We start from the raw sequence: 22,434 nt of genomic DNA on the forward strand, positions 1-22,434 counted from the left end.
CACTGTGGAGCATATGGCTGAGTGCCGCTGGGAAATGTTTTCATTTTCCCTTCGTCCGGTGCGTAATATGGCTTTGATTTTCAACTCTGCCACGTCTATTATCATTCCCATCTACGGTGGCCGACAATAAAGTCCATCTGTTGTCTGATAACTGTCTATCCGGCTGTCTATTAATATTTTATATCAGGCTGCCAGGCCCTGGGAGGCAGGATCGGGTACTCCAAGTTGCCTGCCACAAAATTCCCTATTCCATATTGAAGTTTGCCTCACTCTACTCCGCAGTGCAGGCCGCACACACTCTCATCTGTCTCTGGCTCTGTGTGTGTGTTAATTATTTTGCATACATCTGTCTGGGCCTCGGAGGTTTCCCTGCTGGTTTTTGCTGCCGCTGCAGAGAGAACTCCCTCTATGGCGCCCCTCCGTCCTGCCATCCTCCTCCTGTAACCCCCTCGGGCTGACTTTGGCTGCTGCCCGAGTGTCTGCATGGGCAATATTACGTATACGTAATACGTTTTGCGGCTTTCGAACCGCAAAACTATTAAAGCAAGCAGGCAAATCGAATTGTTACGTTGCATATTAAAATGTGCCAGGAGCAGAATATTGGCCTGCCATGACGACATTGTTCGAAGCTTGACTCTAATTGATTTTTGCGCTTGGAAACCGACGCATCGGTGTGCAAAGACTCTGCTGGAGTGGTGCTATTGTCCTGGGCATATGTTTTAATTGATAAAGGAATGGCAGGGAGAGGGCCCACAGAAAAGTAATGGAATTGAGGGAAAATACATTAACCTCAGAGGTTCAGACACAATTATCGTCACTATTATTGATCCTTTTCTTGGACTGCAAATGTAATTTATTAAACAATTCATGCTCAGAAAGGTTTTAACTATTGTTTATATCAACATTTTATGGCTGTATTAAAGTATTGTTCTATGGAGTTTAGATACCAAATAAAGGGAGAGATGTTTTTTTGTAGATGTTTCTACAAAGCAATGATAGTAATAATAATAATAATTAAAAGATTACAGTGTTGTAGTATGCTACATGTATCCTGCTACATGTGCGCTTTATATATCCTTGCAATAGAGCAGCTCCCGAATATCTCTGCTACACATGAGCTGGATTTTTCGGGGTTAATATTTGTTATACTGCAACAATTTTAGGAACCTCTCAATTCGCAGATGGGAAGGATCAGGGCTGGGGATGGGGTAGTGGCATGTGTGGAGTGTGGTCTATTTTGCTGGGTTCTGTACTCACTTCAGCACATTCGTTTCGCACAAATGCAGCTCGCCAAATACGCCGGAGCCCAGCTTCTCGACGATGACCAGCGACTGACGTGGAAACTCCTGCACTTGGCAATTGGCCTGCTCCTCGTTAATGTCGGCGAAATTAGCGCTCATATCCAAATTGTAATGATGCGGTTTTCCTCCACTACCGATTCCGCCTCCACTCCCGCCAGTAGGCGTGGGCGTGGTTGCCGCGGTGGTCGATATACTGAGACTGAGGGATCCGCTGCTCTGGGAGCCCGGTGGCGGCACGGACTTGCTGCAAATTGGCGTGGCTGCGTAATATTTCTCCGGCGGCGGTGGTACTGGCGGTGGGGGCAGCGGCAATGTGGCAGCATTGAGGGAGTTGCGTGCACTGGTGGTCACGTTGCCAGCGGCAACAACAACCTCGGAACCCGGCGGCACCACCGTTGCCCCCCCAGTACCAGCTCCCAATACCAGGCCGCACCCTTGTCCAGCGGCAGGAGGATTGGGCAATAGCTGCTGCATGTGAGGCACCGCATAGTCCTGGCACACAATGTCCGGCACATCTGCAAGGAGATGGGAAATAGTGAAAGAGAGTGTTAATTTTAGACCGTAAAAATGGAAGGAATGCCAGCAGCCAGTGCAAACTTAACCGCACTAAACAATAAAACTTTTTTAAGCACCAGACTAAAAGTTCCTAGCAGGCACCGCCGAGCTATACAAATTGCAATGTGAAAATTTAAGAAACATTTTTGAACTTTTCCTCAAGCTCGCATAAAATACGAATAATAATCCCTTGGGGTCAGCGAGCGCGATGAGGGTGTGTTAGTATACTTATTTATATGGTTTAGTTTGCCTACTTATTATACTATTTTATTTAAAACCAGAGAGATCTCCATAGTCGAGGATGCTGGTAAAGAAATATCCTTTATCCAATTGGATTATCTTGTGACCGATTCACAAAAACTTACTAAGAATAAAACCTAAATTCGAAGCTTATTCAAATGCTAATTCTCAAGTAAATAGCTATTGTTTAGAATAATAGTTTTTCACTTAAGTTGGCACTGCTGTCACTGTCACGTAGTATATCAAGACTAAGTGGTCCTCAAAATCACGATATCCCCCCGCCGGCAGGACTTTTTCCACTTTCTCCTGCACCACAATCAATTGCAATATGCGATGGTATTCCTTCTAGTACATTTCGGGGATCTCTGCACTCGCCACTTTTGCTTGCGAAGCATTTATCTCGCCTGGGCTTCCCCTGGTTTTCATTTGTCTTGTCCAAGACTTTTCTGCCTTAAACTTTAAACTTTTCCCATTTAGTCAAAAGGAGAAGGAGAGCGACGTGGCAGAGCGTTCGAGGAGATGAGAGCTAGAGCCTCGGGCCGGGAAAAATGGCGTGTGGCAAAAAACTAAATGAAATTAATTGCAACTTGGCTCTGGTGCCGTCTCCCTTGCAAGTAAGAGCCAGCGACGGGGAACTTTTAATTTTATTGTTGTAATAATATTATTTAGTTTGTGTGTGTATGCTGGGTGTATGCTGGGTGTATGCTGGGTGTGTGCCGGGTGTGTGTGTGTGCTCCGTTGCTATTGTCAGTCTGCCTTCGTTTTGGCTTGGCTGTCATTTTTGCATTCGTTCCGTCCAAAAAGTACTAGAAAGACATAATGTAAGAGTCGGAGCGAGCACCAGACACTCGGCGAACGTTAATGACAAAACTTTTCGACCAACGAGCGAAATTCGTATGCAAGTTTCCTCTGGAAAACTGGTGTGCAGTGGTGTGCCTCCCATCCTGTGTGTATGTGTGTGTGTGTTTCTATATAGGAATGTCGTGTAGTTGAGCAATCAGTGCCCTCAGTTTTGAAGTTCCACTGAAGTTTTGCGGCCTTACGTTTTCAATTTGTAGACATTTGCAGAAATTTTCACAGTACTCCATAGGGTTGTATTTACTCGCAAAGTCAGGGGTTTTTTGAAACAGGTTTTTATATGCAAAATATGCAAAAATAATTTAAATATATAAACCAATCTAATGAATTGACTGATAATGAATTAACTTACTTTTATTAAAACCAATTTATATATATGTCAGATAATAATACTTTAATATATGGACATTGTGATTTGGAATTCGAATTGTCTGGGATTGCAAACAAATTTATTTTAAATCGACAGATTTTATGGTTTTTAAAAATTTGAAAAATGTCAGAAAATAAAATAATAAAAACGTTTTAGTTCGATTTTTAGCTCACGTATAATTTTCTTATTAGAATGTATTTTATTTAGCCACTTTAACATTAATATGTTTCTACAATAAATACTAACTTAAATAGCATTTCAAACCATTTTAACTATACTTGTAAAATTTTTAGCATATGTTTGTGGATTCTTGTTAATAATAGATCGAATGGGGTTACATTGTACCCAACGCCTCAGGCTACCCCACAGCTACTTGTTTCTTTATAATATAAATTATATTTCAGAATAATTTTCAAGTCAGAAAACGAATTAAAATGTACGCAGAATTTGTACATGAAAAATTTTTACATAAGCAAAGTTGCCTATTTTTTTGAAGATCTTAAATCGCTTGTAAGTTCTAATAAATAACCGATAATCTCGTTTTATCAGACAACCGTTTTAGAAGAGTGTGATCAGATATTGCTGAAAGCCAGATAAACATTTGAACCACTAAATTGAATAGATTAAGTGACATTTAAAGACTGGCTTTATCCTAGGGTATCCTGTTATCCTGTGCTCCTTCTCAAGTTATAGTTAGGTGGCTGCTTTCATTCTTTTTGCTTAAGCATAGCTTATTCTTCAGTGCAGCAAAAATACAGCCATTGTAACCCATCCATAAATTGGATTTGTTCGAGATTTATGCGAAGCTCAATTTAAAGAATTACATTATGGAATGCTGCCAAAAGTAGCAATAAAAGGATATTTTCTGACAAATCCTGATATTTTTTTTTGACTTTCCAATATCACATCTTTTAGAATTCATGAAGTTCTGTGCATAAACAGGATATATGGCTGACTGTGACTAAGGGCGACCTGCTTTTAAACTACTTTTGTGCCTAGCCTCACACGCTCGCTCACTCTCATTGCCATGTTTATTTGCATGCAATGTTATTAAGTCGTGGCTTTCTTTTTGCCAGCCCTTGCCACTCCGTTGTGCTCTCCTAGGTAGTGCAAATTGGCAGTTGACTTCAAAAATAGACTTTAATTTGAGTAAGTCTAGTCGATTTGAGCTGTGCCCCGTTGGGAAAGTTTTGCCGCTGGCAAGAAGTTTGAAGCACTCAATTTGGCGCGTGCTATGAGCGCGAGACTGTGACGACCCAAGCTGGGCTGAGCCGAGCAGCCAACATAACTTATTTGAGCCAAATTAAATTATTGTAGCAACCAGGCAGACAGAGCCACAGACCCAGACACGGGGACAGACAGAGCTGGGCTATGACAAATATTTGCTGCCCAGTTATAAAATGCACCCAGAGGCAACATCAGAAAACTTTTTGGCAAATGACTCAAGCGCATGAAAGGCGTGCCATAAACGCTATGAGCTGTGCCGCAGACGAAGACTCTGGTTGGCATGTTGGACGAGGGGGAGCAGGATGCCAGGACTGTAACGGGAATGTCCTCGGAACAATGGGGGACTGCATACATGGCCATTTTATGTGCTGCAAGTCATCTCAGCCCTCACAAGGGTCCAAGTCCGCAGACCAAAAAATTTGTAACATGCCTTTGGGGTTCCCCCTCTGCGGACACGCAGGAGTATTAGAATTCATTACAATTTACGGAGCGGCGGTCGTAACTCCTAACTGCAGTTCTATGTCTGTGTGGCAATTAAAACCGAGCACACAAAAAAAAGTGTGTGCCCGAAAAAAGTCGACATGGTAGATGAACTGTTAATACTCTTGGTGTCCTTCGGCAATCCTGGCTTATTCAATCGCAGAAGCCGCATAGATCTCAAAGAAAGTCACATATATGTGAAAGAATCTTTAAAAAGAAATCTTACTTAATGGATCATTTAAAGATTTACTTATTTAAGTTTTATGAATGAGAATTTAATCAAGGTTAAATCTGAATGTCATTGGACACAAAATTAAAAGAGTCCTCAATAAATTAAGTTTAAGTTCTACAAATTTTAAAGACACAAAATAATGTAGTATTTAATAATAATAATTTAATAACCAGCTCCAGCTTTAATAGTGAAGCTTCACATGCCAAAGGATCTTGTCTTATCATCATTCGAAGGAACCCAACCCAACCTATAGTCCTGTCAGATATTCCAAAAACCGCCTGACTCAGCAATTCAAAATTATGTCCTGCGGTGCTAGCATCGCGCTCTTCCGACCCGTTTTTTATCCCTGTCCAGCTATTTTTTTGTCGGTCCTGGAACCCTTCCGCCCTGCCAAAAGCCGCACCACCTAGGCTACGGATCCATGTTGTGCGCTAAATTAAGCATTGCTCTCTGGGTACGTAGCTGACCCCGCTACCGCTGTGCCTGCAGGAGCATTTGCATGTCCTGTCACAGGCAGGACGCAAAACATCAAACTCATCAAGAGCGACACCAGCAGCTGGGCAAGGGCTACAGGGCGGGGAGTAGTCAAGTGTCGAGCTGCAAGCGCAGTTTTATGGCTGATGGCAAAGGCCCACACATCATTGTCATAGGTGCATCTACATCTACTCCATGCCAGTGTCATCTCCGGGTTCAGTACACTGGGGCACTCGTCCAAAGCACACTGGTACCAGATATAGTTATTTTATATTATTATATATGTGTATTATATTATTTTATGTATATAAGAATATGGATATCTATATTGGAAATCTTTTTAAAATGTATGTAAAAGTATTGAATACGATGTTCGATGTTCGAACTACATTGTATATTTGTAAATACAATTTTCCAAGTAAAGTTTTGAAATTTCTTTTACAAAATTTTCAATATTCTAAGAAGAGTTTAACCATTTATTATCTGTAAAGTTTTCAGTACTATGGGACTTTTTTTTGTTACACTTTTAACGTAATTAAATCGGTTTTAAGTACTAAAGAATCTATTTTTCCACTAACATCCTTCAACAGTTGAAAATATTGTACGTACTTCTAAAAACGAAATATTTCCATTCATTTAAAAACAGTTAAGAATACATTCCCTCCTTTAAAAAAAGTGATTTTGTTATGTCTTCAGGTTAGATTTTATTTCTATAAGGTCAGACCCGTCTTGCTTCGACTATTCCTACTTTCATTATTTAATTTACTACCCTAGAACCACTGTGCTTTGCCACACTCACCTGTATATTCCGGCGATACATGCTGACGCTGCAGGTCATTCATGGAACAGGCACTGGCCGCACTGGTGTACATGTTCACGTTGAAGGGCTCGTGGTACAGACTGTTCTTGTCAATGGACGACTCATTGTCATCCATTGTTGTGACCACCTGGGGAAAAAAATGACAGCATATAGTGAAAAAAGCGTTGGGTAGCTGGGTTCCTGTTTTTTTGTTGTTTCCTTGCATTGCGCTCTACAGTCCGGCTCTACAGTTTTTAATCATGATTTCTGGAATATGCTCGGCGTTAGGGATTCTGTGGGCTGGTTACTTTCTGTCCCGATCCTTTCTTTTTTTGCTCTAGCTGAAGCTGGCCCCGATGCTGTTTGACATGCATTCTGGGTGGTTGAAGGGTGGATCTGACCCCGCCAGAGGATGCCGACGGGCACTGTTATGCACTTTGCATGTTTCGTTACCCGGTGGGTTAGGCGGAATGCATTAACAGACCCTGGGGTCTGGGTCGGGGTCGGGGTCGTGTCGTTCCCAGGAGCTGGGAGCTGGGAGCTGGGTACAGGAGCTTACCTTTAGGACACCGTTGCCGTTGAGTCGCTTATCAACGCCGCCGAGCGTGTCCGGATTGAAATTGTGCTGAAACGCGTCCAAAACGTTGCCTCTGCCCCGGGCGCGCTTGTTACGAGCTACTATCAGCAGTATAATGGCGACCAGCAGCATTATAATTGTGGCCAGCACCGTGATTATGACGCCCACGAAGCTCGTTTCCGGTTCCTGATGGTCGATGGGCCTCGGCGAGATAACTGTGGGAGAGAGTGAGTTGAGCAAAAGAAAGAGCTAGAGTAATGAAAAGTCCGGGTATTTGTTTTTCTTTTTCCCCCTCGTGAAGCACTTGCTGCCAGTTAAAAATGCTTAATGTAAATATATATGTATTTCTGTGTGGCTTCTATGCTGTTGCCGTGGTTTATTGTTTGATTTTTCAATTGCCACAGTGAAAGCTTTGTTTACCAATCCCAAATGCAAATGATTACTCCCCGGAGGAGCTAATCAAGCTGCGTTTTCGCATGGAAACTGCAAGAGGTTTCCTTACAAGCTACTGACTTTCACATGAACATATGAATGTAGTTTGTTGTGAATAAAAGTCAGTCAGAAATGCTAAAAAATTCAATCCTAGACTTGAAAATATAAATTCATATCTTTTTGAACAATTAAGGGAAGCTCTAATAATCATAACAAACTGAAATCTCAACAGGAAATTTTAGTTGCAGCATAATTTAAATATAATTGTCATTCTAATGAATTATATTTTCAATTATGTTTGAAAAACGTAAATTAGTGTAGAATTTTACACTACACAAAACCCTTTTAAATCGATCCACTTACCTTGTGTGGTGTGCTGGCTCCGCTCACCTCCACTGCTCACCGCTCTTCCGACTTCATCTCGCTGAAGCGGATACTCGGAGGTGTCCGGCTGTCTGGCTCCGTTTTGAGGAGGAGCACCTAGCACCTCCTCGTCCGTAAAGTTGCCAAGCACAGGCACTGGAAGATGGAGAAAGGGAAACAAGGTCAGGAAAGTGCAAAATTTGGTGATAGAACTCGTAACCTATAGGTTGATTTTAAGGAAAGCTACGAATAGTTGTATAGACGAGGTAACAAGTATAAAGTAATAACCATCATAGAGCTAAATAATTATTATTAATTAGGTTAAACAATCGTATATATACGCAGGTATATACTTTATATATTGGAACTTTTGATTCTTTGGGAGTTTTACGATATTCAAAATCACATATGACTATAGCAAAGTATCTAAAAGTATGCAATTGTTCTATGCATTATGTAAACTGTCTCAGCTATCTTATCCAAAAATGAATTGGATTCTTAATATATTAACTAAGTGTTTATGATGTTTAATGTTTAATATATACCCAAACATTTATTTAATATCTAAAGAAATTGAATGCTTTGAAAATGTCCAAGGCTTCACTCTTCTCTTAAATAAAATTCCCATAATCACTGCGCGACTTTCAAGCCACTCAGCAGAAATGGCTAATTAAGGCCCGATATTGGTTATCCTTTTCCTGCTCCTATATATATGTATGCACCCGCAAGGTGAGTGGGACGTCCAACCCCAAGCAGGGGGCAGGACTGCTGGGTGACATCTGCCCGCCTTGATAAACTGCTCCGGCTAATGGCTCCTGCAAGCAATTAGGGGGAGCTGGCAGCTGTGCAGCCGGAGCGGAGGAGAGCGATTATTATGATGATGAATGGCCGAGCTCCCCGTGTCATATCAGCGTCCAGACGGTGAGTGACAATGGGGCCGGGCCGGTGATCGAGGGGGCGAGGGAGGAACAAAAAAAAAAGAAACGGGAAAATGAGGAAAAGCTGGAGCGGGCAGTCAGCCCGCCGAGTGCCAATTAGTGCTGCACACTTTCGGGTGCAACTTTACTTAAAGGCGTTGAAGCGAATGCCGGCAATTGTGTTTGCCCCTTTCCGCCGTCGGTGTTGACATTTCGCTCCCGACGCAGACAAAAACAGAAAACATAAAACGTAAAACCATCCAATGCCCAGACAGTCGTCAATAACGAAAGGCGACAGGAACAACAACGGCGACCGGAGCGATATCCAGAAATGTTTACCCATCGGACTGTTGACTACGCTCCGTTTTCCGTTTTTCTTCTTTTTTTCCATTGTATATCCTTTTCCCTGGGCACCCCCTCTCCTTGACCGATTGCACTTCCGCCTCGAGCGTTTGTTGAACCCTCCTCGTTGGATATTTAAAAACAAAAACGGACAATTTTGTATAAATTTGGATAAAGTCGAAAAAACAAGCGTTTAAAAACTCTTGAGGGAAATGCAAATTTTTACAGCTCTTGGCATTGATTTTGCGCTTGATGTTTTTTCTGGGTCCGCCGTCTATTTTCTTTGGCAACAAAGTTTTTGTTTTTCGTTTACTTTTGTGTGTTTGAATTTGCTATGCAAATAGCAGCGAGGGGCAACGCCTTGTCCGTTCGTCCTGGCCAGATCCTGGCCCCTCAAGATTCGCCAGAGTCATATGTTCTGGCGTGAATATGTTAATGCGCCACCAAGAAAATGTTAATGGTTGGTCTTGGCAAATTACATATAGTAGTATGTGTCTGTCGCTAATGATATGGCCTCGATTCCCCGAGGAGCGTGCCCTTGGCTTTAATCCGAGCCATACATTTGCCACTCAACGGGATCCCAATGTTAGTGCACTTCTTCTGCTGCCATTAAGCAAATTACGAATCGAATTTGTAACTCAAATGCTTCCCAAGGCCAGCGGATGGAGGCAGCAGGGTGGCTTCCGTGGCCTCAGATACATTTACATCTGCATCTACATCTACATATGCGTCTGCATCTGCATCTGCTGCCGTTGTGACACACAAAACTCTTGCACACGACTGCACACAAAGCGATTTTCAATTAGAAAGGATTAAGCGGGCGAATTGCACAAGGATTTAAAGGAGAGCATCGGCGGAGTTATTGAGATGAATTTGTGTGCAGGCAGCGAGTGAATGAGGGACTGAACGGACGACTGAGCACCGAACTGGATGCATCGAAATCCGAAAGCCAGGAGCACAAACAGTCAGCAATGGTATGGGGAAATATATTGCAATGTTATTGATTTATAAGGGCAAGAGCTCTTGCCGGGCTTAAATGCACTGCTGTATTCAAAGCAAGATGGGGAAAAAGTGCGATTATAAGATCGCAATGCCAACACAAGGCTTTACGAGATGAAAGCGAAAAACAAATCTGTAAGGAAGACTTAGCCAGCGGCATCAGCAAATAGCAAATGCACAGTGCAGAGACTTACAAATGAGGCTGGGTAAATTGGCAATACTCTATCTTCTGAGGGAGAAGTGCAGAATTCATTGGAAATTTCAAGATATATAATGTCAAGCATGAAGAACGAATATCCATTAAGTTAATGTCATTTTTCCATTTTTCCTGGGCATACTCTTAAAGGTGTTTTTCCTTTTAATAATACAAATCTAAAGCATATAATCAATTATATTGTCAATATTTATAGATTAAATTAATGACATAGTATCGAGATGATTAGAAAGTGTAAACGAATCCAGCAACAAGGAGCAACATGTACTTTCATTGTTCTAAGTGCTAGAAAAAAGGAAACTGATGGCGATGAAAGTCAGGAGAGGAAAGCACGGCTCTCTAGATCCTTTCAAGCCTTTTCAGCCAGGAGCCCGACTCGCATCGACTCGACTCGACTCATTGAGTTGCAAATTTCAAATGCACAAAAGTAATGCAGCTCATTTAATTTTCACAATATCCCAGTGCTTTGGCCCGGCCGAGTTGAGTTGCCACTGGAGCATATGCTGCCGGATCGGGTCCCGGATCCCATGCTCCTGCGAGCGAGTGCCAGTGTGTGTGTGTGTGCCAGCACTTCCGTTTCCTCTGTTCCACGTTGCAATGGCAGTCGAGCAGTTGCAGCAAATGCCTTGCCCCCTTCCTTGTCCTGCCCTTTGTATCACTCTATGCACAATTGCACACGGCAGGGAAAACAAAGCTGCCGGCTCCTGGTCCTCATGGGTGAGTTAAGCACAAATGGGTCCATCCAGCCCACCCACACAGCTCTCCTCTCAGCTGGTAATATATTTTGCGGGTCGACTCGGGTCTGGAAGCTCTTTTTTTAATGAAATGCGCAACGAATTTTAGTGTCAGTGGGAATTTTCATATGCTCAAAGTTCATGTTCATGTTGCAGCTGTTGCAGTTGTTGCAGTTTAGTTTGAGGAGTTTGCCACCGGCAGTTGTCTTGCAGCCTGGATAATTGCTTTGAGTTGGTAAATGCTAAGACTAAGACATGGATACAGGTTGATGGGTTATCTAAGTTTAATGATAAAATAGTTGGTACTATTATCTAATCCTAATATTTTATTTTTCAACATTTATTCAGTTATAAAGAAACTATTTAAAAATTTGCTCTGTGCCTGTTCATATTTCCTGCTGGACTACGCCTTATTTACCTTAATTAGATGCTGTAAAGGCACATCTGATTGTGTGGCTTGCAACCATAAAAAAGTGGCAAACTGGCAACCCAGTTAACCCTTTCATACTGTGCTCCTTATTGCGTGCGAACTTTACATTTTTTTTATTTAATAAAACAATTTCTACAACAGAATCTAGGGGAATGAGGGAAATGTGGGGGCTGTGTCGCCGAGGGCGAGGGTGGCGCTCACCTGATATAAACGTAATCTCGCTGAGCATCATCCAGCGGGCGGCGAAGTACAAATGCAACTGCAGGTAGCGCCCCAGGCGATGATGTAATTTGATTGTCACGTCGCGTGCATGATCCAGCACCTGGTCGGGCATGTACGAGAATTGCACGGGCTCCCCGGCGAACTGGCGGCCGCCGATGCTGAAGAACACCTTGGCGTGGACAAACACCTGCAACAACGGTAGCAGAGGGAGACGGCGGATGAGGATGAGTGTACCCGTTGGCAGTCACATACATAGCAGTAAGGTAGGTGTAGGTTTCCCCCCTTTGGCCTGTGCATACAGAAGGTGTGAGCGGCATAGTAATTAAGGTAATCACACATACTTTATATTTTACGATTCGCGGCTACTTTGGGGACACGCCAGCACTGTGGACATATATCCATTTAGACATTTAAAAAGGCAGTTTAAAAATTCGTTTGATTGATGGAAGAAAGCATCGCCAATAAATTGGAACATAGATTATAGAATCTAGATACTATATTATACTCTAAAGAGGTAGAAGAAATTTAATTTAAATTGGAAATTTATGAGGTTCTGATGTCTTACAATACATTTTCTATTTGATTTCACTAGTTAATAGAGTAACCAAAAGTCTTAGTTAAAACTTGAATTTTTTCCTCCGCTCACTTCTTCTTAATTTTATGCAGCGTTACTACCAATTTTGGGATCGGAGTTCACTTATGGCTGTAGTACGGAAGTGGCTTTAAATAAATTCAATTTGGTCAGGCTTAAAGCAATACTCTTTTGGGGCCAACCGGATGTGTAAGTGTTGTCTGAGCTGAAGTTGGCAGTTCGATTGGAGCTAATGAGTTGTCGGTCGATTGTATCGAAGGTGTTAATATCCGATTTTGTGGACTTTGTTAGAGCCAAAAGTCGTTGACAGCCAATGGACGTTGGACTTGGGTATGGGCTAAGCTAGCACAATTGACTGACAATGTATTGAAAGTGATTTGTAATCAGTCTGAATAGTCAATCAAATCTCTTTTCAATGTTTTAGGATTTAAAAAATAAGGGCTTAAGAATATACAGAAACATAAAATTGGTATAACTTCATGTTGCGAACTTAAAGACTTTTTTTGTCATATACAGTATATTGATAATTATCAAAATATTAGAGAACTTACAAATGTTGTACCTTCATTTATGTAAAGGTAATTTAATTTTACCTTTATAATCAACCTTTTAACAGTCTATATCAATCTTTAACAATTTATAACCTAACGGTCTCCGATTTCATGTTCCAATATACCCACTCATAAAATTTCTCCCAATTTCACCTTGCTTTCTCAAGCGTTCCGCTGTTCTCTAATTAACTAAAGTCCACAACCAATTGGCAGCAGTTTCGCAAACGGCACATAAAATTTCAATTACCACAAATTTGGTCGGACTTTGATTTGTTGCCGCCATTCAGTGTGGAGTGGAGCAAAGGTGTGGAGTGGAGCAGGATGCTGGGGAGACTCATGGACCCTCAGCATCCGCCTTAATGGAATCTCGGACCACCGGCCCATAATTTACAGAGGCAGCATCTCACTGACGACCAGGCTCAGTGTCGTCGCTTGCTATAATTCTGATTTTTATGACTTTTCATTACCATTTGCTTTCCCAGAGCTTCGTTACCAAATGCCTCATAAGTCATAAAATTACTTAGAGAGTCTCTGTGGACCAGAGGCGGTGAGGCCACTTAGCGGTCGTGCCGTAAATACTGAAAGTGCCACTTATGATGCATTGATAAGCCTCAAAATTATGCTAATTGTGTTTTAATTATGACACGCGAGTGGCCTCCTCTACTCCTCTACCAGGTGGATTTTGAGCTCCAAGGCACTCCCACCTGCTTTACCTGTTTGCCTGTGGTCTTGTATCTGTCGCCAGTCCTCCCTATCTCCTATTTTAAGGCTGGCACTTGCTGATTAAAGGGGTATATTGAGCATAGATATAGTGGCGTTGATGCAGGAATGTCCAGCTCCCCATCCAACTTGTGTTAAATAACATAAATAATACAAAAAGTAATACCACTGGGTATTCTAAAGTCGGGATACTCTGCACTTTAATCCTTACAAAAGGTCAATACGTGTGGTCTTCTTAATTATTAAGGAGATTGCGGTATTGTTGATGTGTTTTGGTTTTGACTTGTGCCCATATTGATTATATTGATATTGCAATTAATTTAGGCTTATTAATTAAGCCCCGCATCAAATATGATTTCCTGATGAAAATGTTTTCCTTTTATCGCAATATCGGTGCGCTTTGATCCCAACAACTTTATGGATATGGACAACAACCAGCGACCTATATAAAGTATATTTATCAGCTGAGATAACTGAACACACTGATTAATTTGACACAAATTTGACAAGCTTATTGTCGTAGCGGAAAGGTACGACGACTCATATATTACTTTCACAAATTCAATAGCCCCTCGGTCGAAACTCTGCCTTATCTCTCCGATAACATCAACAGAATGGTTCATGGGGAATTATTAAACTGTCAGGCAATACTTACAAAAGTCAATAGAACCAATTTACAACAAATTTATGACATGAACAGAGTGCAGTTAAAATAATTAAAGATCTGAAGAGAACACTTTTAAAAAGGTCTATCCAATGTAAAGGTAAGGGAGTTAACTTTGGAAAGCGTATATTTTTAAATCGTTAAAATTTTAATAATGACAGTTAACAACTAGTAAGAAAGTGTATTTAAAAGGTATCCTTACGTTCCGTTTATAATGCTATTTATAACTGTTGTATAAATTCCGATTTATTAACACTAATTATATCCAAATCCAATGAGTACCTATAATTAAAATTCCCCATTCTTATCTGTCATTGGTCCAATAACTCTGAATGACTTCAAATGTTAACACATTGCCTCAATAATTTGGGTCGATGGACTTGAAAATTTGTTTAGTGCTGCATCAGCTAAGGAGAACTGTTGGATTTTGGCCTGTAAGGGGTCTCGAAGAGGGCCATACTTAAAGAATAAACAAACATTTTTTATACGAATTCATATTGAGACTCGGCCCTATATGTACATGTGTAAGTTGTTATATATACTATGTATGTACATATCTGCTCGAATGGTTGTTTACTTTCGATAAAGACCACCACAAGTAAGGTAATTGACTCGATAATGGCAGCAACCAAGCCCAACCGACCGACCTCCCGATCTCCCCCAATATTTACGAATATATATGCACTATATACGACGGGCTGAAGTGCCACCTGAGTCGGGAACCACAAGCTCTCTCGCGTCGCCATATCAATTGCAGTTTGTTTAGGTTCGATTTCGTATTTGGTTTGTTTATAAAAAGCGCTCGTTCTGTCGATTTTATTTTATTATTGCGCTGGTTGGAAGTGGCCGGAGCTGTTTAGCATTTATTTGCTCAGTTTGCCGCCAGTCTGTCTGGCCAGGGATCCCGGTCCGCGGTCGTAGAGCTCCACCCCAGACCAGTGTTGGTTTTTACGATTTCCAAACACTGCGCATTCTGTGTTTATATTATATATTGTTGGCGGGCATATAAAGAGATACTTTTCCGAGCCCTGATCACTTTAAGTATAGGCCCATGAAAATTCTTTAAATTGTACACAATTTATTCACCTGAACGTCTTTGGAGAACATGTTGTTGGTGTGAATGATGACAGCGCTGAAATTACGAACAGTATCAAACTCGAAGGTGATTTCCACAGGACGTCCCAGCAGAGTATCATTTCGCCAGCCAATCCATTCGTAGCCTGTAAATAAATGGGGAAAATAGAAATATTTTTTATAATTAAAGCTATTAATTGTAGTCACTTTCATGGGAACTTGAATTAATGTAAATCTTTTGAATGGTAAGTGGACTTACCTTTGCCTAAACCACTTATATCGGTGCGAAAGTTGTCCTGGCCCCTCTGGCCATCCACAAGTTGGCCCAAACCATTCACAAAGCGATCGCCTTCCTCATGACCATCAAAGGTTTTATCCGACAGATCGATTTCCATGCCCCGCTGCATGCCCTTGGGAATACTATAGGATACGACTCCCTCTGCAAATGGGAATGGGTTACGAATAAAGAAGATATTAAGCGCAAGACTAAGAGGATCGTGTGTCATACAGGGCGGTGATTATTATTTCTAATTTTTTGCACTGAAAACAATTTCTTTGTATTTAAATATAACTTAAAATGTTTGTTTTTTATGGAGTGCAATACTTATTTTTGTCGATTTGAATACAGACTTCGGATTCTCGCAGTTAATGTTTCTTTCCTGTTTTTTAAATATTGTATTTTAAATTACTTTAATAACTGGACTTAAATTTTAATTCTAAACATATTTTTATGTGTAGATCTTGTAATTATTAGTATATTTTACGACTGACATCAAGTTCGAGCCCCAAAGCGAATCAAGTGTCATATACTATAAGGCACTGTACTGTAAATTGAGTACTCGTCGCATTCAACTAGCTCAGAGCTGGGCCAAAGAGCGTGGTCTTTGGTAAAATAATAAAAGAAACTAGCAAAAAAATAAATTATATATACATATCAGAACCGGTCGCAGAGTTTGTTGCATGCTTGTGCATATTTTGAATGCTCTTTGAAAAGTTATGCGACATTTGTATTTCCAGTTTGGGCATGTTGTAGGCATAAACGAGATTAAACTTTTATTTGGTTCAAATATTTACCATATATTAAGGTTGCAAGGATAAAAATGATATAGAAGTTTATAATTTGAGCAATTTAAAATTATACAACTGGAATATAATGCCCACCGACTTTCTTTTAATGCAATTTATTGGGTCGTTGCAGCTGCAGAGGTGTCTCTTAAAGCCACTAACAAGTGCAATTGGAGGATGTATGAGGGGTCAGGGGTCTCGGGCAGAGGTGGGTCAACAATCTGGGATATAACTCGAAGTGAGTGGGGAACGGGGAGCACCTACCTTCCCAGGCACAGCCAACGATCTCGGCGCGCAGGCATACAGTGCGATCGTACTGGCTGTAGGGATAGATGCGCACCTTCGACGCAAAGATGCTGGGCTGCAGCACGTTCTCCACCTCGCTATAGGTATTCGTATTGCCGGGGAGTATCTGCAACGAGAGGTGGAGGGAGGAATTATAAATGGGGCTGTGCGGGCATGTGTAGGTGGCAAAATGAAAAATAAAAACAAAAGCGTTAAAATTGATTTTCCATTGCTTGCTCACAATAAATCGATGGAACGGCTTCGTGTTCGGTTCGCGTTTCTTACCGGCTCCTACGACACCTACGCAATTTTCGACTCTTTTTCTCTCTCCAACTCCAAAGATAATTCGCACGTAAATTGTGTGGCTAAAAGTTGTAATATCTTCCTGATCTTGGTCCCCCCACAAACTTGAAACCCGGGGCTATTTAGATTGTTATCTGCGAGCCTGGCCTGGTCGTGATTAATGTGTGAATGGGCAGAGTGGAGAATGTATCGGATTTAGTTTTGTGGAAAGGGGACGAGCTTTGTTGTATCTTACAACATATTTGTCTAGTAAACCTACCTTTTAGCTTCACACTAAAGGTATAAGCCAAGATAGCATATTTTCTTTGGTTTTTTACCGCTTCAAATTTATGTAGGTTCAATAAGATGTAATTTTTAATCATTTTGAAAAGGAATGCATTTGTATCTGACTAGAGTTTATACTCGGAAAGGTTTAGTTGTAGATAATCTATACTTCTCACCTCTTTGCCTTGAGTGCTCTTCCAGCGTATCCACTTTTCGAAGCCCGGTCTCCAGTAGTCAAGGACATAGGCCTCGGTGTACTCCTGTCCCTGACCTTTACCAAACCGACCCTGAGTGCGAACAGCGCTGACCAGATGCACCTGCAGCAGGTCAATTTGGAGATACTCTGTTAGTCCTTGAGAAACCATGTGCTTTGGACACCAGGCTCCTCCATTATTGTCCACCTTTAGTCTGCAAGAAGAGTTAAAAAGTTCAGCATTAACTTTAAGACATTAAATCACCATGGATAATTTATTGGGTTACATTTCTCAAAGACACAATCACTATACCTTCAATCTTTGCCTAACCTGAAATCCTATATATAACTTTTAATTTGCTCGCTGTGCAAAGTGCACAACTCAAACTCAGAAACTCAAAGTGTTACTTCGTCTGCATTGCGACATTTTCAAGTGTGTAACCTTGCATACAAAAAGGTAAATAGGGTTACCTGTCGATGTAAGTGCAACTATTTATATAAGATCCTATAAATTAGGGTTCGCAGTTACATCTTTAAGTTAAGGAAAGGGTTTCGTCAATAGCAAAAACCAGACAAAGTGGTGTACATTAGTTAAGAATTGTTAAATTGAAATCTGCTCCGCTTTTGCGCAAAGTTGCGCCGGTAAGTGTATACATATCCATTAACCATATAACAGAGCATTGGGGATGGGGACCATCAGCTTCCACACATATCCCTGGCGTGACCTACATTCAGTATCCTCGATTCAGCTGCATTCTTTACTCCTTATATTTGCCTGCCACATATGTGTTTGTACGTCATATTTTTTGCAGCCACTTTGCGTCGTTCCTCTTACGCTATTATACGTTAATCGCGGTTTACAACGCGCCAAGTCAGGACAGCACAGGGCGAGGATGTTGCGAGGCAGTGAAAGGATATGCCCTGTATGCAAAGCAGGCTCAGCGACGCCAAGCTGCCACAGTGTCCTTGCCCCAATCCCAATTCCACCATCGTTCACCATAGCTACTCGGTGTATTTTTTCTGGAATGGGTCGAGTTTTTCAGCATTAATATCAATTTGGTAGTCATAAATCCAATGAGTCGTGCCCTGGGATATGTGACCATGTAGGAGGAGGCGAGAAACCTGACATTTTTGGCGAAAGGTACAGATTCAAGCCGAACAGCTTATGAACTTTATAAAAACCTTAAAAAAAAATATATACAATTTAATGCAGTTTTGGGAGGAATACATTTTATTTAAAGTTAATATCGAAGAGTTCAAAAAGTTATACATTTCTCAACATAAAAGATAATAATATGACTTTTTAAAGGGACAAGGTACCAGGAAATATTTAGTATTTAACAATTAATAGTTTAATATCTGCAAACTCAAAAAAGAACAGACTTAACGGAGAAAAGAAACACTGGTTGCAAAAAGCACTTTGGAGTAATCGAAGTGCCAGCAGTGTATTATATAACCGAGTTTTCACTCTAATGATGTCTGCTGCTGTTTATTACCGTTGACATATGGGTCACCTGAGATTTTGCTTTAACTTGAAATGCCGAGCGGCTAAAAGCCTGAGGATGCTCTTATAAAATACATTCCACTGCCGACTGCTTTTTGTGTGTCGCTGTAAATGACAGCCTTATTCGTTTGGGATCACTTTACATTGAGTTTTGGATGGCGGAGATCCTTTCATTAGCTTCGTTTCGGAGGCGCTCTAACGAGCTCGAGCTCCTGGCACGGCAGCTGAATAACAGCGCGTCATTTAATATCCGAAAACTATTCCGTGGAGTATGCAGGTTCAAAATATGCCGTGCGAAAATGCTGTTTTTATTCTACCTGCTGGGTGCTGTGGTTTCGTTTTACAGCAAATTGTTGCATACTTTGTGGAGCAGAGCCCGGCAGAACGGCAGCCCGGCAGCCAGGACCCCAGCGCCATTGCCATTGCATACTTTCCGCCGCATACTTTGGGGTGTTATGGTCAGTAGCACCTGCTCCAGGTCCTGAGCCGTGACCAAGCCCAAGCTAAAGGCAGCACAGCAGCACCTTTCCAAGTTTTTTTTAGGAAAAGCCACTAAAATATGCCATAAAAGGTCTGCAGCTATCGCATAACTGCAGCAAAGGATGTTACGTGCCCCACATCCCTTCGCCCCGAACCCGGCTAAGTGGCTGTAATGTTGCACCGAGACACACGCTAACTCGGTCGGGTGTTAGTTTACTTTATGCTCCCAACGACGCCGGAAACTGGAGCCGAAGCGCACACGCGTGCGGAGATGCAGATACACAGATACTCGGATACAAAGATACCCAGATACACGATACAATGGGTAACTGGGTTCGCCTCGATGGCAGCCCACTGCCCCTAATGGGAGAGTTCCGCTCGCTTTTAATAAAAATTCATGGCGCTTTCACTGCTCCGCTCCGTGTACGGCCTCGCACACATTTATTAAGTTAATTATGAAAATAAATGGGTTACTGTTTCGAGTACGGACTGGCCGAAGATTGGGAATTCTCAGCTGCGTGAAAATGGAAAGTAAATGAATATCCCAAAAGATATTCGCAGGGATAATCAACGCCAGTTTTGCGTGCTAAATTAGTTTAATTAAAGAGTTCTAGGAAGAAACAAGTGAGTTGGCTAAATAATAAGGGAATGGATTGTCCTTGGAGAATGTTTTTTTTTGTACACTTGTCACTTGTACACATGGTTTTAAACGTTCTTATACCAAATATTTATTAATATACTTTTCTGGGTAATAAACATGGTATATTAAATATATTCTTAAGCCTGTCATTAAGCTTTTTCATTCTCTACAACTAACTAAATTAAATTGAAATTTTTTAAGGTGCTTTTCAACTCTTCTAGCTCAATGGTGTAATTTTGTATATCCCGATTTTGTCCTGCTTTCACACCCCATGGATGAGTGGCTCGGGATCCACATTATAGCATGCATAGACACATGGTAATTTCTTCTCTTATTTCATTTCTATGCAGTAGACACTTCCTTCCTCATTACTTATTTAGATTCGCTAACAATATACATTTGTCCCTGCCGCAGAGGACCCTCGTCCCTATGTTCCCCTTAAATTTATTTCGGTTCGCTTTATGCAAAATCTAATTTGCATATGTTTCTGGCTTGGCGCAGGAAGGGGTCCTCAATTGGCTTGTTTTGCTAAGCACAATAAAAACGTTCTTGTCTATGGTGACCCTTTTGGAAGCTTTTCCGCTCTTTTTCGTCCTCGAGCCCGGGTCTATATGATATGATTTTATTTCTTTTTGGGATCTTTTCATGGATTCTATATTAAATTTCCCTTGCTGTTTTTCTGCGCAGCTCCTCGCTAATGAGTTTGAGATTTATGCAGAAGAGGATTTAAAGTTTGCACCTAGAGCAGATACTAGCAAAAAGTTAAGCAGATTCCCAGAAGCTAGTGGGACACGGTCTCAGAACTCAGAACTCAAACTTGGGTTGCTGTCCTCTTGGCAACTTAACTTTTGCTCCGAGGACCGAAACGTAAGCGGCTTAAATTTTCTTTTTCCGGCGGCGAGGCGGCGACGACGACCTCCTCAACATATGTTACCCCCGACCCATCCAAAGCCCATCTAATAGCCTGCCAATGGGGGAAAGGGTTGTGCAGGGATTCCGACTCAGATCTCATTGCCTCGTTTATTTCACCTGAGGAGCGGACGGGGGTGAGAAACTTATGCGAAGCTTGTAAAATATTTGCGTTTTCAATTTTGCCCCGAATGTGTGTAAGATGCTTAAGGGTTGTCAGCTCCACTCATTCCGCCTTGCCGCCCTCGTCCTTGTCCTTATTTATTTTCCATTTAATTTCCAATTCTTTCTTTCAGCGTTTTTAATGGCACTTGATGCAATTAAAATGCCAAGGCAACAGTTCTTCTGTTCTGCCGGCGGCTCGTAAGCTACTAAAAATTATTTTTTACGATTGTCATAAAGACGGCTACACATCCGCCCCCACAATCCCTCCTCACTTTTGACGCCTGGCCCAATCAACCCCTTGCCAAAACAATGACGCCTCCTCTGGGGTTCTGGCGCTCCTCGCGACTGCCAGCGGCCACATCCGAAGCTTCGCTGAGTTTTTAATTAAAAATTCTTTTTTCCTCTGTTGCCAAAATATTTTGGTAAGCTTGCAGTCAAAGGACTGCAGGGGCAATCCTTTAAAAAATTAATTTTCAGCCTCAAATGAGCGTCAGCTGGCTTTAATTGCTCGTTGCCACCTACACACAGAGCGGAAGCAATTGAGGCGGAATGTCGGCGATAGATTGACATTGAATTGAGTTGGAAGTCAAATGTGTAATGAAAGTGCGAATCCCCTTTGGGTGGAAATTAAACGGAATTAGAAACCGGTGGCACTTGTGGGCGAATCTAAACTAATGTCTTGCAAATCTACTTAATTTGGCATTTGAATGATAATTTATTTTGTTCATTTTATTCTTATTGTTTGTGGGGGTGAAAGTACAGAGAATTTTAAAGAAAAAGAGCTCTTTAAATTGTGAGGATTATAAAGATTTTGGGATAACCTAGACTCGATATAGGGAATCGAGGGTGAAAGTACTTAAAATGTTCAGTATGTACAAAATGTACAATTCAATAATGCTTTTATTTTTACCTTTTATTTATACCTGAAGACCTCTTACTAACTTTGGTTTCTGATAACATTTTTAAAGAACCAAATGCAGTGTACCTACATTACTTGTGTTTTCAAATTAATAACACAGTTGTAGATGACAACTAAAAGATTTGTATAAAACACAAGCAAATTCGCTAGCACCTCTGAGATTGAATAAAAAATCTAACAGATCATTGTAACAGAACATTGTTTATCTTCATGACACCATAAGTAGCAACCCCTTTTACACCTGTTTATAGGGAACTTAAAAACACAATATTGATATTCATGCCAAGTAAACCTTCTGTCCTGTTATGACACATCAAGATGATGGGCATTGATATAAAAC

General features: G+C 41.3%; 1 protein-coding gene across 4 annotated transcripts in view; it reads right to left on the reverse strand.

The window, feature by feature from the left end:
• The window catches only part of Ddr (discoidin domain-containing receptor 2), a 108,963-nt gene that overhangs the window by 48,902 nt on the left and 37,627 nt on the right, over positions 1–22,434 (reverse strand). For 3 of the 4 annotated variants that reach the window (XR_015273529.1, XM_020954626.2, XM_086841122.1), the window contains exons 4-12: positions 17,461–17,692; positions 16,697–16,844; positions 15,627–15,806; positions 15,380–15,513; positions 11,746–11,953; positions 7,909–8,064; positions 7,096–7,328; positions 6,537–6,684; positions 1,258–1,816 (exon numbers count right to left, since the gene is read on the reverse strand). Coding sequence is in view for 3 of the 4 variants with exons in the window: in XM_020954626.2 (XP_020810285.2) it covers positions 1,258–1,816; positions 6,537–6,684; positions 7,096–7,328; positions 7,909–8,064; positions 11,746–11,953; positions 15,380–15,513; positions 15,627–15,806; positions 16,697–16,844; positions 17,461–17,692 (1,998 nt within the window). In the remaining variant the exon portion in view is untranslated. The remainder of the gene's footprint in view (positions 1–1,257; positions 1,817–6,536; positions 6,685–7,095; positions 7,329–7,908; positions 8,065–11,745; positions 11,954–15,379; positions 15,514–15,626; positions 15,807–16,696; positions 16,845–17,460; positions 17,693–22,434) is intronic. The other variant, XM_086841123.1, reaches the window with a different exon arrangement.

This window comes from Drosophila serrata, unplaced genomic scaffold, assembly GCF_035046125.1.
Source record: "Drosophila serrata isolate PLE 108 unplaced genomic scaffold, ASM3504612v1 contig_100, whole genome shotgun sequence".
NCBI classification, from domain to species: domain Eukaryota; kingdom Metazoa; phylum Arthropoda; class Insecta; order Diptera; family Drosophilidae; genus Drosophila; species Drosophila serrata.